The following is a 14,694-nucleotide window of genomic DNA, read 5'->3' as shown; positions in this document are numbered from 1 at the left end:
ATAAGTATGTGACAGCCCCCAGCTGTCTCCCCATCAAAGGTATGTGACAGGCCCCATCTGTCTCCGCGTCACAGGTCCCTGACAACCCCCAACTTTCTCCCCATCACAGGTATGTGACAGCCCCCAGCTGTCTCCACATCACAGGTGTGTGACCGTCCCCAGCTGTCTCCATATCACAGGTGTGTGACAGCCCCCAGCCCTCTCCCCTTCTCATTTGGTTGACAGCCCTCAGCTCTCTACCCATCACTGGTATGTGACAACCCCAAGCTGTCTCCACATCACAGGTGCGTGACAGCCCCCAGCTCTCTCCCCATCACAGGTAGGTGGCAGTCCCCATCTCTCTCCCCATCACAGGTGAGTCACAGCCCCCACGTCTCTCCCCATCACAGGTGAGTCACAGCCCCCATCTCTCTCCCCATCACCGGTGAGTCACAGCCCCCAGCTGTCTCCCAATCACAGGTAGGTGACAGCCGCCAGCTGTCTCTGCACCACAGGTGCCTGACAGCCCCCAACTCTCTCCCCATCACAGGTATGTGACAGCCCCCAGTCGTCTCTACATCACAGGTATGTGACTGCCCCCAACTGTCTCCCCATCACAGGTATGTCACAGCCCCCAGCTGTCTTCCCGTCACAGGGGTGTGACAGCCCCCAGCTCTCTCCCTATCACAGGTGTGTGACAGCCCCCCTTCTCTTCTGGCCACCACTCCCCCATTTGGCCACAGCCTCCTCCTTCCCGATTCCCCACAAAATCCTCACATCTATTCACTTTACCCTGGGACCCAAACTTCCCCAATGTAAGGCATAGTCACAGCCAAGCCTTGTTCTCGAGAACAGAGGGTTCGCTGGGCTGCTAAGCTCCGTGCTCTTCTACAGAACATATCTTCCATGGATTCTGTCTCTACATGGCTTTGTGTCCTTGATCCTGTCACTAGATCCCTTAGGATCTCAGACCGCTGTCCTACAAAACTAGACCAGACCCAATGGCCTCTAAAACCCCTTCTATTTCTGAGACCATGATTCTATGTGTTTTCTCCACAGTAGTCTCCCCCGGTCCTCTCTGTGACCCTTTTGTGTACCGTGTGAAGGTTCAGGGTCATACAGGTGTTCTGTTGTTCCTCCCTCTGCATCTTCAGGTGAGGCCACACACCTGTGTCTTGTCGACACCTCCCCCGAAAGGTTTCCCTGTCTTTGTCCTCTCCTATATGAAGGTCATGAATGAATCACCAATCCCCAAATTCCCTGGCAAATGCCGGTGCTATCAGACAGAGCCTGTGAAAACAGCCTAAATCAAGCCTGTGCTTTGCAGAAGAGATTTCCGACTTAACCATGCAGATTGCAGAAATGAGCAAGAATCTTCAGGAATTGGAGAAGACCAGGAAGCGAGTGCAGCAAGAAAAGTCAGACCTCCAGGCTGCCCTGGAAGAGGTGGAGGCACTTGTCTGAGAAGTGAAGGAGGGCGGGGTGCTGAGGAAGGGGACTAGACCACCCCCAGGGGCCCTTCCTGCAGGAGGCACTGGGGCTCCAATGGGAAGAATCCAGCCCCACCCCCACCCTGGGGGGGACCAGCTGCTCTCTGCTGCCTCGCCTCATGAGTGTTCTCTAGTCCATCGTATTTCTCCTATTGAATAAATAAACTTGTTCATTATGTCCTCAACGTCTTCTTCTCAGAAAGCAAGAACTCAATCACCAAACATCCTGAGAGCCAGCTCAGAATCCCTTAGTTTTAACAGAGAGTTATACAAGGTCATCTTTGGCTGCTGGGAATTCTGTGTGGTCCAAAGAGTGCAGGATCCTGATGCAATCACCAGCTGTGGCCAGTGAGGGGCGGATGCTTAAGAGGGTCTAGGGAAATTTGCACTATGCAGGATAACAGGAGAGCAATTCCTCTGTCTTTCTCTGTCTTTTTTGAGCAGAGGTTGGCTCCTGACTTATGGTCACTATTTAAAAAGACACAGTAATCAAAATTTTTATTAATTGAAAACGATGCTCTGTCCTTCTCAAGACATAAGATTGTTAACAACAAAGCTTCAATTCTAGTTTCATTACTAGTAACAATTTGGGAGCAAACTGTTTGACCTTTTTGAGTACTGTTCTATTTATTTGTAAAATGAGCCTAATAATACCCTTTTTATCCTAATGGGGATGAAAAACCTCATTCAAGAAGGTGGCTGCCCCCGGCAATCCCAATCACTCCTTTACTTTTATCAGGGTTCCTTGAAGCATGAAGAGGGCAAGATTTTGCGTGTCCAGCTAGAGTTGAACCAGCTGAAATCTGAGCTTGACCGCAAGATCACTGAGAAGGAAGAAGAAATCGAGCAGCTGAAAAGAAACAGCCAGCGGGCAGCAAAGGCCATGCAAAGCGTGCTGGATGCTGAGATCTGGAGCCGGAATGTTGCTCTGAGGCTGAAGAAGATGGAGAGAGACCTCAGTGAGATGGAGATTCAGCTGGGCCACTCCAACCGCCAGGTGGCAGAGACCCAGAAACACCTGTGCTCAGTCCAGAGCCAGCTCAAGGTGAGTGCACGGCCCCTGGAGGACCTGGCGGGACCTCAGCCTGCCCTGGGCTCCGGTCTCACCACTGGTTTCTCGTGAACGACTCCCAGCTGCATCTGGATGACACCCTGAGGAGCAGCGAGTACCACAAGGAGCAGCTGGCCCTCGTGGAGCGCAGGAATGGCCTCTCGCTGGAGGAGCCGGAGGAGAGGAAGGTGGCCCTGGCACGGACGGAGCGCACCCGCAAGCTGGCGGAGCACGAGCTGCTGGAGGCCAGCGACCGCGTGCAGCTCCTTCACTCCCACGTGTGTCCATCCTCACTCCACTCTGGGTCCACCCTGGAGGCAGGCAGGACCCAGGCTTGATGGAGAGGAGTTCCCACCGCTCCTTCCAGGCTAGCGGTCAAGACAAACTTTCATTAGGCCTAGTTCTTGGAATAACTTGGTCTCTAGATGGACAGATTGCTGAGCTTTCTTTTATCTGAAGATAAAAGATCATGGGGAAATCAGAGCAAGGCATGACAAATTATTGCATAAAAGGGCTGGAAAAGGCTTCACAGAGGCAGTAACATTTAAGCTGCAAGCTTAGAAAATTAGGATTGTCTTTTGAAATAATTACTTTTAGGAAAGTTCAAGAATTCCTTGTTTCATTTCTTATTTTTTTGGACCACACCACATGGCATACGGGATCTTAGTTCCCCAACCAGAGATTGAACCCGTGCCCCGCGCGGTGGAAACACAAAGCCCTAATCATTGGACTGCCAGGGAATTCCCCCAAAATTCCTTGCTTTAAAAACTATTTTTTGAATTAGCCAAAAAACTAGAAGAATACCAACCATATTGTTAGCATTTTGGGATCTCCTATTCTAGGCTCTTGTGTCTATACATAAATATGATATTTTTTGTAAACGTGATCAATCCTTTTGCAACTTTTTTTCATTTAACAACGTCTTGTGAACATATTTCTATATTTTAAAATAGTTTTCTATGATACAGTTTTTTAATGGCAGAAAAGCAGTCCATTTTAGTTGTGTATTATGGCACATTTATTTAATCAGTCTTCTACGGTTGGATATTTTTAGACTGTTCCCAATAAAAATTTTTATGATTAGAAGATTGTATGACTAACTTCTTCATAACTAAATTTTCACATATATCCATGATTACTATTTCCTTAATATTCCTAAAAGTCAGTAAATTCCTGGAAGTATATATTCATGGTCAAAACAGCAAAGACATTTATGATATGTTGTAAATTGGTCTTTCACAAAGTTGTCCCAATTTTTACTCCCATGGGGAAAATAAGTGAGAGTGCTTAGCTATTATTTTTTTTTTAATCTTCACCGATTTTATGGTTGAAAATGTCTCATTTTAAAAATTCTTATTTCTTTGATTACTAATGAGGTGGAACATTTTGTCGTATTTGTTGGCTATTTGTATTTCTTCTGGTGTGTCTTAGCTATTTGTACTTTTGCCCTTTTTTCTTAATGATTTGTCTTTTTTACATATTAAGGAAGGAACTATTTTTTCAGTAATGCACATTGCAAATGTTTCCTCGTTTGTCATCATCCTAACAACTCTGTACAATGTTTTGATCATGAGAATTATTTTTCATTTCACATAGTTATGTCAACCATTTCCTTGTTCCAGCACCTTTTACTAAATAATTTATCCTTCCTCAAATATTTGAATGTCCACATTTATCATTTACTCAATTCTTTTATGTACAATTCTCGGGCCTGTTTTGGGATATCTGTCTATCAAAAATGAAAGTCTCTTTAATTTTTTTTCACCTGTGTGAAAAATAAGAAATGGAACGTTCTCGAGCTTGACTTCTTTCCCCACCCAACCCTCTCCCTTCCAATCGTTGTAAGTGTCCAAATGTAGCCCGAACCTCTTATCTAATTTTTCTTGTAGAACACGTGCCTGATAAATACCAAGAAAAAACTGGAAGCTGACATAGCCCAATGCCAGGCAGAGGTGGAGAAGTCTATCCAGGAGTCCAAAAATGCAGAGGAGAAGGCCAAGAAGGATGTCAAGGATGTGCGCTCCATTCTTTCTTATCAGAGATGCTGTCTGGAGATAAGAAAGGGGCTTCTACGCCGCCCCTTTGGGACCTGCAAGTAGGTTTCCTCTCCTCACCCCTGCATTCAGTCAGTGGTGGCTCCCCGGAGAGACGGAAGGAGACGGAGCCTCAGCAGAGGCAAAGTGGGAGGGGAACCATGCAGCATCAGCGGTGGCTGCGGCAAGGAGGAAAGCATCAGCGTGCCTAGTACCAGCCTCACAGCACCCTCCGTGTGCCCGCATAGGAGGGGTGGGTGGCCCACTGATGCCTCTTGTGAACTTAACCAGGCGGCCATGATGGCCGAGGAGCTGACAGAGAAGGAGCAGGACACCAGCGCCCACCTGGAGCGGATGAAGAAGAACCTGGAGCAGACGGTGAAGGACCTGCAGCACCGCCTGGATGAGGCTGAGCAGCTGGCCCTGAAGGGTGGCAAGAAGCACATCCAGAAGCTGGAGGCCAGGGTGGGTCTCTCAATCTCTCTGAATCCGGAAAGTGAAAACGGCACTCCCCGATCCTTCTCTCTTCTTGTATATTGACTCCCATCCTTATCCTGTGGCTGGGGACAGCCACCCAATATCGTCAGTAGGTCCTGAGTTAATTAACATCCCCCAAGACTGACTATATAAGTATCTTTCTTGATTGTAGGTACGTGAGCTTGAAGGAGAGGTAGGTTGAAAGTGAGCAGAAACGTAATGCTGAGGCTGTTAAAGGTTTGCGGAAACACGAGAGAAGAGTAAAGGAACTCACCTACCAGGTAAGGGGAAGAGCTTTCTAGAATATCCAGACTTCCTGCACAAAGGGAAATTGAAAACCTGGTGACTATGTGGTACTCACAAATAGCTACATGTTAACTCGATATACATAAGGGGCAAATGACACAATCACCTATCACAGACCCTTTCCTAAGCTAGGAAAATCAGGAAGGCCTTTAGAAAATCGTGTAAGTGAGGAAAGAATACAGGTTTCAAAGACAGATAAACTGGTATTAGTCCTAGTTTGGCCTCTTACTTTTTAAACTCGGATAGGTTACCTAACACTCTCAACCTTAATTCATCACCTGTAAAATAGAATAAAAACATCTACTCACCAGAGTAGGCAGGTAAGGATTAGAGACGTGTATAACTCTCCAATATAGTGCCTGCACACAGTGGACATTTAACAAGAGTGGCTACTGTTAATACTATGAAGGAAGCCTCAGAGTTGACCACATTTACCCCAGGCCCACCTGCCATCATATCAAAGTGATTTACTTCACCACCTGTAGTGGGTTGATTTTGTTGGATTCAATGCAGACCATTTTTTTCAAACTTCCAGACTGAGGAAGACCGCAAGAATGTTCTCAGGCTGCAAGACCTGGTAGATAAATTACAGGCAAAGGTGAAATCATACAAGAGACAAGCTGAGGAGGCTGTAAGTATCTTTAAGCCCTTGAGGGAAGAAGGAAACTTCGTTGGGGGTAGAAAGTATATTAAGAGAATGTGTTAATGAGAAAGAAAGAGACCAAGTAAGAATATGTCATTCTTATTTTAAGAGAGAGGATATAAATATGAATTTACCCCCAAATCCTAATTATAGAATAAGACCTCAAGACGAGATATTTTTATTATTAAGCAATTTGTAGGGGTTGGGGGAAAAAAAGAAAATTCCAAATAACCCACCTTACTTGATAGCTGCAAAGAATATCCAGCAGAAAATCTAACACCATGATAAATATTCCTCTCCCTCTAGAAACGCACAAAATCAATTGTTCCCAAAAGCCAAACAGAAATCTTTTACCCCAGCTGACTCCTTCCCTCACTACCACTGTCATCAGCAGGGACTTATCCCTGCACATTCGCTGTAGCAAATTAGGATGTGTTGGGAGATTCTCCAGCTTCACTTTTCCTGGTTGTTCCCCACTCTTCCAGACACAATGTAGTGGGTAAGAGGTAAGAAAAGGGAACACGAAAGGGAGAGGCACGAATGGTAGTAAGTGCAACCAACAAAGGGCATAATTTCTTCCTATCCCCATCCCCCCACCCGCAGCGTCTCTGTATACCAGAGTTAAAATATATGGCAAAAACACTTCAACTGGGATTTTCCCAAAGTCAGAATTTGACCTTACATTTACTGTCTAACCTCTGTGAGCGAGCGCACGTGGGTCTCTTCCTCCTTTCCACTCAGTCCATACATCGTAAGTAGACTGCACGTATACATGGGTTTGACATAATGAGCTCGTCTCTTCCATTTCAAAACTATTTCTTCTTTCATTCTTTAGAGTAAAAAATGTAACTGAAGTTACAAGTTCTGTCTGGATTTGAAATCAGATATGACAAACAAACCGTAAGAAGGAAATATCTGAGTTGAGGAAATAATCCTGTTTGTGACAAGTGCAATGAGAACCACAAAGTCTAACTCTCACAACTTTATTCTTAGGAGGAACAATCCAATGCTAATCTTGCCAAATTCCGCAAGCTCCAGCACGAGCTGGAGGAGGCCAAGGAACGGGCTGACATTGCCGAGTCCCAGGTCAACAAGCTGCGGGTGAAGAGCCAGAAGATTCACACACAAGTCAGTGCAGAGTGAACATATCTGCCTGATGCTGCCAAGGGGCTGAAGAAATGCACAAAATGTGCTATTTTGGGTCACTTGCTTTGTGATGTTTTTCTCTTCATGTTGAATAAATAAAAACTACAGTGAACTGATAAACTGAACCAGACTCATTTACTTCCAAAATTACTTATTCTCAAACACAGTTCTCACCTAGCTATTATTATTCTAACATTATATATGGCTTTGTGGAACATTCAATATCTGTACCTCCCTCACCACCCCGCATCCCCTTTCCCATCTCCAGCTCCACCACACACACACACACTATTATCTTTTACTGGACTTAATTTTATTAAGTCTCTCTAGATTGTTACAAATGACTAAGGAAACCACTCACTGAGGTTACGCCTTCAGACAGGACACACTCATGCACCCACTCCACAGGTGGTTACTGAGCATCTACTATGCGCCGGGCCCTGCTCTCAGTACTATGGGAATAGCAGTGAACAAAGCATAGTTCCCTCCCTCTGGGAACTTATATTCTGCAAGGAAAGAAAGGCAGTCAACAAATAAGAAGCTGTGTCTACTATATTTAAAATAGATAATCAACAAGAACCTAGTGTATAGCACAGGGAACTCGGCTCAGTATTCTGTAATAACCTAAACGGGAAAAGAATTTGAAAAAGAATGGATACTTGTATGGGTATAAGTGAATCACTCGGCTGTACACCTGTAACTAACACATCATTGTTAATCAACTATACTCCAACATAAAATTTTTGTAAAAAGATCTACAAAAAAAATAAGAAGCTGCGTAATGTGTCAGGTAAGTGCTCATGAGAAATAAAAAAAGTAAGAGGGAGGCAGTTAGTACTATGTAGAGAGGAGTCAAGCAAGGCCTCTCTAAGAAAAACACATTTGAACTGAGACCTGAAGGAAGCAAGAGTATTCCAGGCAGAGGGAACAAAAGAAAATGCAAAGGCCCTGAGGCAGGGGCAGTTTGGCATGTCCCAGGGACAGGAAGGAGGCCAGCAGGGCTAGAGGAGAATGAGCAAGATAGTTACGGCATAAGAGAGGAACCTGGGACCCCAGGGATCATGTAGGGCTTCAGGGCCACCTGAGGACTTTTTTCTTCACTCAGAGTGAGATGGGAAGTCTTTGGAGTGTTTTGAGCAGAGGAGTGATATTAACACACATTCTAAAAGAATCACTCTGGGGACTTCCCTGGTGGCGCAGTGGTTGAGAATCTGCCTGCCAATGCAGGGGACACGGGTTCGAGCCCTGGTCCTGGAAGATCCCACATGCCACGGAGCAACTAAGCCCATGCACCACAACTACTAAGCCTGTGCTCTAGAGCCTGCAAGCCACAACTACTGAGCCCGCATGCTGCAACTACTGAAGCCCTCACACCTAGAGCCCGTGCTCTGCAACAAGAGAAGCCACCGCAATGAGAAGCCTCTGCACCGCAAGGGAGAGTAGCCCCCTCTCGCCGCAACTAGAGAAAGCCCATGCGCAGCAAAGAAGACCCAACACAGCCAAAATGGATAAATAAATAAGTCTTTAAAAAAAAAAAAAAAGAATCACTCTGCTGCATTGAGAATACACTGAAGGGGGCAGAGGTCGAAACTGTGAGACCAGTTAGGAGCCTACTGCAAAATAAAAGATAAAAAGTGACAGTGGCTTAGACCAGAGAGATAGGCACTGGGAGATGACGAGAAGCAGATGGATTCTAGGTGTACTGTGAAGGTAGCGCACATAGGGTTTTCTGACAGATTGGATGGATGAGTGGGTGAGAGAGAGAGAGAGAGAGAGAGAGAAAGGACTTATGAAAAGAGGAAGAATAAAACAAGATAGATTTAGTGCAGTATAAACATGAGAAGTTTGGTATCTAGAAAGACAGGAAGCAGTAGAACAAAAATGCAATCTAGACGAAAATTGTACTTTATGCACTCCTGTCCCTCTTCCACCTTCTACCATCCACACTCCCTTGCCTCCCAACCCCTATCAGCCTCACTCCTTTACAGTATAAACTGCACAGGCCTCAATCGCAAAAATGCTTAAATTAATAACAGTTTAAAACAAAAAAATTCAAAATACTCTCCTAAATTAAATTTTGGATCAAAGAGGAAACCACAAGTAGAATCACAAAAACTTCTAGAAGTAAACGTAAGAGTAAATCTTTGTGACCTTGGTTTACACAAAGATTTCTTAGATGCCAACACCAAAAGCACAAGCCATGAGAGAAAAAATTGATAAACTGGATTTCATCAAAATTCAGTTTCTGCACTTTGAAAAACACTGTTAAACAGAATGAAAGGACAAGCCACCGACTGAGAAAAAGTATTTGCAAATTATACCCCTGATAAAGGACTTGTGTCCAGAATACATACAGAAATCTATATCTTCACTAAAAAGAAAACAAATCACCCAATTTTTAAAGAGCCAAAAGATTTAAACAAACATTTCACCAAAGAAGATATACACAGAGCACATGAATAATGCTCATCATGAATCATTAGGGGACTAATAATTAAAACATAATGAGATATCACAACACACCTATTACAATGACTAAAAGTCCAAGTGTTGGCCAAGAGGTGGAGGTACTGGACCTCTCACACCAGCTAGTGGTCATGTAAAACAGCATAACCATTTTGGAAAATAGTTTGGCAGCCTCTTAAAAAGTTAAGAAATTACCCATTTGTTCCAGTCGTTCCACTTCTAGGTATTTACTCAAGAGAAATGAAAACGTATGTCCACACAAATATTCACAGCATATTTATCTGTAATAGCCCCAAACTGAAAACCACCCAAATGGTCATTAACAGGTGAATGGATAAACACATTGTGGTAAATCCATATAATGTAATACTACAAAATGATAAAAAATAAACTATTGGGCTTCCCTGGTGGCGCAGTGGTTAAGAATCCGCCTGCCAATGTAGGGGACACGGGTTCGAGCCCTGGTCCAGGAAGATCCCACATGCCGTGGAGCAACTAAGTCCATGCACCACAACTACTGAGCCTGCGCTCTAGAGCCCGAGAGCCACAACTACTGAAGCCCACGCACCTAGAGCCCGTGCTCCACAACAAGAGAAGCCACCGCAATGAGAAGCCCGCACACCGCAACGAAGAGTAGCCTCAGCTCGCCGCAACCAGAGAAAAGCCCGGCCGCGGCAACGAAGACCAAATGCAGCCAGAAACAATAAATAAATAAAATAATAAAATAAATAATTTTTTTTTAAAAAATGATAAATATAAACTATTAACACACACAAAAACATGGATGGATCTCAAAATAATAATGCTGATGGAAAGTAGCCAGACCAAAAAAGTGTAGACTCTATTATTCCATTTATATAAAATTCTAGGGGAAAAAAATGAATCTATAGTGACTGAAAGCTGACTAGTGGTTGCCTAGGGATAGAGAGGCAGGATTTATGGGAGGCACAGAAGGACAGTAGGATGTATTACAAAGGACCAGGAGGAAACTTTGCGGGTGATGGACATGTTCATTATCTTGATTCAGATGATGGTGTCACAGTGTATACATATGTCGAGACTCTTTAAATATGTACAGTTCGTTATACATCAATTATATCCCCGTAAAGCTGTTAAAATTTTTCATTGGGGGAAATACTACAATTATAGTGCTTTGGGAAAATAATAATTAGGATAATGTATGTCCAACTTTAAAGCCAGAGTTATAATTTTTGATAGGAATTACATTAAATCTATTTACCAGTTTGGGGAAAATTAGCTTACTTACTATGTTGATTCTTCCAATTCGTGAATAAAGTATGTTTTTCCATTTATTCAGATCCTCTTCAATTTCTGTCTTCCTTGTTTTACAGTTTCCAGCATACAAGTCCTGTACATGTTTTGTTAGATTTACACCTAAATTCTTCTTTTTCTTTCTTTTTGTTTTTAAGTAATTGTAAATTGTATTGTACTTCTTGTTTTTGTTTTTGTTTTTTTGGCTGCATTGGGCCTTTGTTGCTGCACGCAGGCTTTCTCTAGTTGCAGCGAGCGGGGGCTACTCTTCATTGCGATGCGCGCGCTTCTCACCGTGGTGGCTTCTCTTGTTGTGGAGCACGGGCTCTAGGTGCGTGGGCTTCAGTAGTTGTGGCTCTCGGGCTCTAGAGCATAGGCTCAGTTGTTGTGGTGCACGACCTGAGTTGCTCCATGGCATGTGGGATCTTCCCGGACCAGGGATCAAACCTGTGTCCCCTGCATTGGCCGGCAGATTTTTAACCACTGCGCCACCAGGGAAGTCCCTGTATTTCTAATTTTGGTGTCCACATGTTCACTGCTAGCATACAGCCTAAAGAAATACAACTGATTTTTGTATGTTTATGTTATACCCTGAAACCCTACTGAACTCACTTCATAGTTCTGAGTTTGGGGGGAAATTCTTTGGGATTTTCTACATCAACAATCATGTATCTCAGAAAACAACCACTTAAGGTGAATCGAAATTAATTAAAATGAAGTCCAAAATTACACAGTAAATTGTGGGGAAAAAGTCTGATTGGGATTTTATCATAAAAATCAAGCCAGAACTACTGAAATAAATTTATTTTCTCTTATACTTCACAAGATTTACGTTATAACTGCATCTCTGTTAATTCTTAGAACAAAGAATGAATCAATGTTGGAGTTGGGAGGAAAGGAACATCCTTCTCACAATCTTGTATGATGTGGCACCCTTTATGTTTAACTTTTGCAATGCAATCATAAAGAATGTCCTTTTTTGCAAAAACTGTATGATGTCTTCATTGATATTTTAAGGGTCTTCCTAATCCTTTGATCCTAAACTCACTCCCTTGAAGCACTTATTGGATCATCATTGTCCATGTTCAGAGTTTTATAATTATTAACTAGTTCAGTGTTGCTGCATCACCCTGGCCAGTGGCTTTGCAAAATTCAAGCAGGTTTCTAATACCACTTTCATCAACTTCATTAAATTCTGAAAATTTTGCAGTATTTGCCATTTTATTTTGCAGTCATGTTGCACTGACTATTGCATATTTACAACACCTGATAATCAGTATGCTCATGTACTAGGGAATAACAAAACTGACTCCATATCAGATCTGTTTCTTTTACTTTAACCTTTGTACTTTGTTTTTGCTACAACTTAATGTTGCCTATAGCCTGAAATATACAGGATAGCCAATTCTCAAGGCTCTGGCCTTTACAGGTGTAACACTTTTCCATTCATAGAGAGATAAAAAGTTGCAGAACAGAGAATAACGTTTGTCTTGTTGGAGGTTTACAGGAACACCATGACCTGACCTAAGTGGACAGCTACAAGAACAAAGGATTCCGACACCAAGTTTGCAACAGCTAACAACACTCCCTCCCCTTTTAGTATAAAAAAAGCCTGAATTCTACCTCGGGGAAGATGGTTCTAGCCCATCTTACCTGAGGACCCTAGCCCACCATCTTCTCGGTCTGCTGGCTTTCCGAATAAAGTCACTATTCCTTGCCCCAACCACTCGTCTCTCGATTTGTTGACCTGTTGTGCGGCAAGCAATATGAGCTTGGGCTCCGTAACGATCATTAGAGAATACTTATTGTTTTCTTATGCCACATCACTACTGTGGAGACTCTAATAACAGGCATTGTACTACTGCAAACCTTAAAACAGTCATACCCTTTGCCCAGAAAGTCTATTCTATAAATATCGTCAAGATATGCATAAACATATGCACACATATGTTTACAGGAATATTTAAAAGAAAAAAAAAAATTAGCGCACCCTAAGTGCCCCAAAATAGAAAACTGAGTACAGTCATAGGATGGAACGATATGTAACTAGTAAAAATCATGATGTAGAAGAAGAGTTAATATCATGGTAAAATTTCCCATAATCTGTTAAGTTGCAAAGGCAGAATACAAAACCATGCTTACAGGCTGATACCCTAATTGTGTATTTGTTTAAAGCACGTGTTTAAAAAAACAAAACAAAACTGTGTGTGTATTTACAAACATAAAAAAAAGTGTAAAAGGACTTAATCCAAACTCCGGTAGAGATTACTTTTATGCTAAAATCTTAGGAGTGATTTAAATTTTTCCTTCAGTATGTTTGATTATGTTTTTCAATCTTTCTACAATGTGTACCTCACTTTGGGAATTTTTTTAAAGGCTCGTATTTTTTAAATACAATAAATAAAAGGAACGTGCTTCTTAAGAGGACTTCATATCCAATTCTCATCAAAGACATGGGTATAACTGACAAGAGAAAGGTGAAGAGGAGAGGGTCATTTGATGGACGAGACCATTAGCACAACTACTAAAAGCTGTTGCCTTTCAGCCAAGTTTTCCATAAGCATTACCATTCCAGGGCTAACACAGCAGCTGTCGGTGAGCAAACTTAAATTCTGCCTCCTGGCTGTGACAGAGGTTTGGGCACATGTTACATTGACACCAGTGTCCCCAGGCACCTTCACTGCGGACTTAGTCGGTCCCATTTTCCTAAGTGGGAGGCTGAAGAATCAGCTGTGGGCAGATGCAAAGAACCTTACTTCCTTAAGGATGGAATTTACCAGCCTGATTCCTCCCTCCTGGCTCCAAGCGCCACCAAGATGCTGCTTCCGGAGCCCACGAGAGAAAAAGAAAGCCTCTTCGCTGATGAAGGAGAAAAACATTCCCCTTGGGGAACACACCCAAAACAGGGCTTTTCTTATATTATAGTAGCCTGACCTTCCCAAGAGGGCGGGCTATTTTCTCAGCTCCTCACAGAAACAACGGCTTATGGCTCTCTCTCGGGGCAACTGAGGTACAACACAGGGGGAGCCCTCAAATTATGAAAAATGTTGTTAAGAGGATGGATGGGAAAGGTGGTATCTTTGGAGCAACAGAATCATATTTTTTTCCGGTATATTCTGAAAAATAATTCTATTGATATCCACAGTTTTTAGTACCCAAAAATGGATTTAGCCCTATATATTACATAAGTACATGTCTATGCAATGTAATAAAATGCCTTTAAACGTACTGAAAAACTTCAAATGAAATTTGTCGATTTGAGAATTTTCAGAAATTTCCTTGCGGCCCAGTCATGTCAGGAGCCGGGGGTTCGAATTCCCTCGCCACTTCCGGCTTCACACACTCCCACCACACGCACAGTTAAGCTCTGGAATCGTGGAGCTGACGAGAAACGCCTGCCTCTCTCACAAACTCCAAACGTACACTCACCGGCCAGGGCCCCTCACCATCTCCAGGCTCATCCCAACACTGGCGGTATCACTTCCAGCCTTTCCTTCCCCGGTGGCGCACTCCTCCCATGATGCCCCGGGGCGCACCCCTCCCATGATGCCCCGGAGCACACCCCTCCCATGATACCCCGGGGCGCACCCCTCCCATGATGCCCCGGGGCCCACCGGAAGCAACTCCTCACCTCTCTGGGAAATTGAAACCGCCTTTCTTCTCGGTAGTTACCGGCTGTTTCCTTGGAAGTCCATGGCTGCTGATTTTTTCACGTGTTTTCAATACTGTGATCCACCCACCCTCCCCGAACTAGATGGTAAGCTGTTGGAGAGAACCAACTTCTAATCCCCAATGCCTGGAACGGTGTCTTTATAAGCCATTTGCTAAATG

At 43.5% G+C, this 14,694-nt stretch overlaps 1 protein-coding gene and 1 long non-coding RNA gene across 4 annotated transcripts in view; one reads left to right on the top strand and one right to left on the bottom strand.

The window, feature by feature from the left end:
- LOC309622086 overlaps window positions 1-14,346 on the bottom strand; it is a 97,318-nt gene extending 82,972 nt beyond the window's left edge. Inside the window, exon 1 of the long non-coding RNA XR_014240483.1 lies at window positions 14,293-14,346. This is a non-coding gene — a long non-coding RNA (uncharacterized lncRNA). The remainder of the gene's footprint in view (window positions 1-14,292) is intronic.
- On the top strand, window positions 489-7,086 carry LOC309622084 (myosin-13-like). Of its 3 annotated transcripts, none has more exons than XM_082409268.1 (9): window positions 489-564; window positions 1,039-1,431; window positions 2,209-2,514; window positions 2,604-2,798; window positions 4,410-4,615; window positions 4,845-5,018; window positions 5,203-5,311; window positions 5,872-5,967; window positions 6,973-7,086. In XM_082409268.1, exons 2-6 carry the CDS (start codon window positions 1,327-1,329, stop codon window positions 4,852-4,854), a joined length of 822 nt encoding a protein of 273 aa, XP_082265394.1. In that variant the 5' UTR covers window positions 489-564; window positions 1,039-1,326; the 3' UTR covers window positions 4,855-5,018; window positions 5,203-5,311; window positions 5,872-5,967; window positions 6,973-7,086. The 3 variants fall into 3 exon arrangements, with proteins under 3 accessions (XP_082265394.1, XP_082265395.1, XP_082265396.1); XM_082409269.1 differs by lacking the exon at window positions 489-564 and adding an exon at window positions 624-669; XM_082409270.1 differs by lacking the exon at window positions 489-564 and having other exon boundaries at window positions 624-1,133; window positions 1,307-1,431.
- Window positions 14,347-14,694: the final 348 nt, after the last annotated feature.

This window comes from Balaenoptera borealis (genome assembly GCF_965194805.1).
Source record: "Balaenoptera borealis genome assembly, contig: HAP1_SCAFFOLD_1510, whole genome shotgun sequence".
Classification (NCBI taxonomy): Eukaryota; Metazoa; Chordata; class Mammalia; order Artiodactyla; family Balaenopteridae; genus Balaenoptera; species Balaenoptera borealis.
The sequence above is the reverse complement of the archived record's forward strand: the minus strand, read 5'-3'. Positions and strand labels throughout refer to the sequence as shown.

Coding starts and splice junctions, on each gene's coding strand:
- LOC309622084 (XM_082409268.1), top strand. CDS start 1,327: ATGCAGATTGCAGAAATGAGCAAGAATCTTCAGGAATTGGAGAAGACC. Junction 1,432..2,208: donor CTGCCCTGGAAGAGGTGGAG/GCACTTGTCTGA, acceptor TACTTTTATCAG/GGTTCCTTGAAGCATGAAGA. Junction 2,799..4,409: donor TGCAGCTCCTTCACTCCCAC/GTGTGTCCATCC, acceptor TTTTTCTTGTAG/AACACGTGCCTGATAAATAC.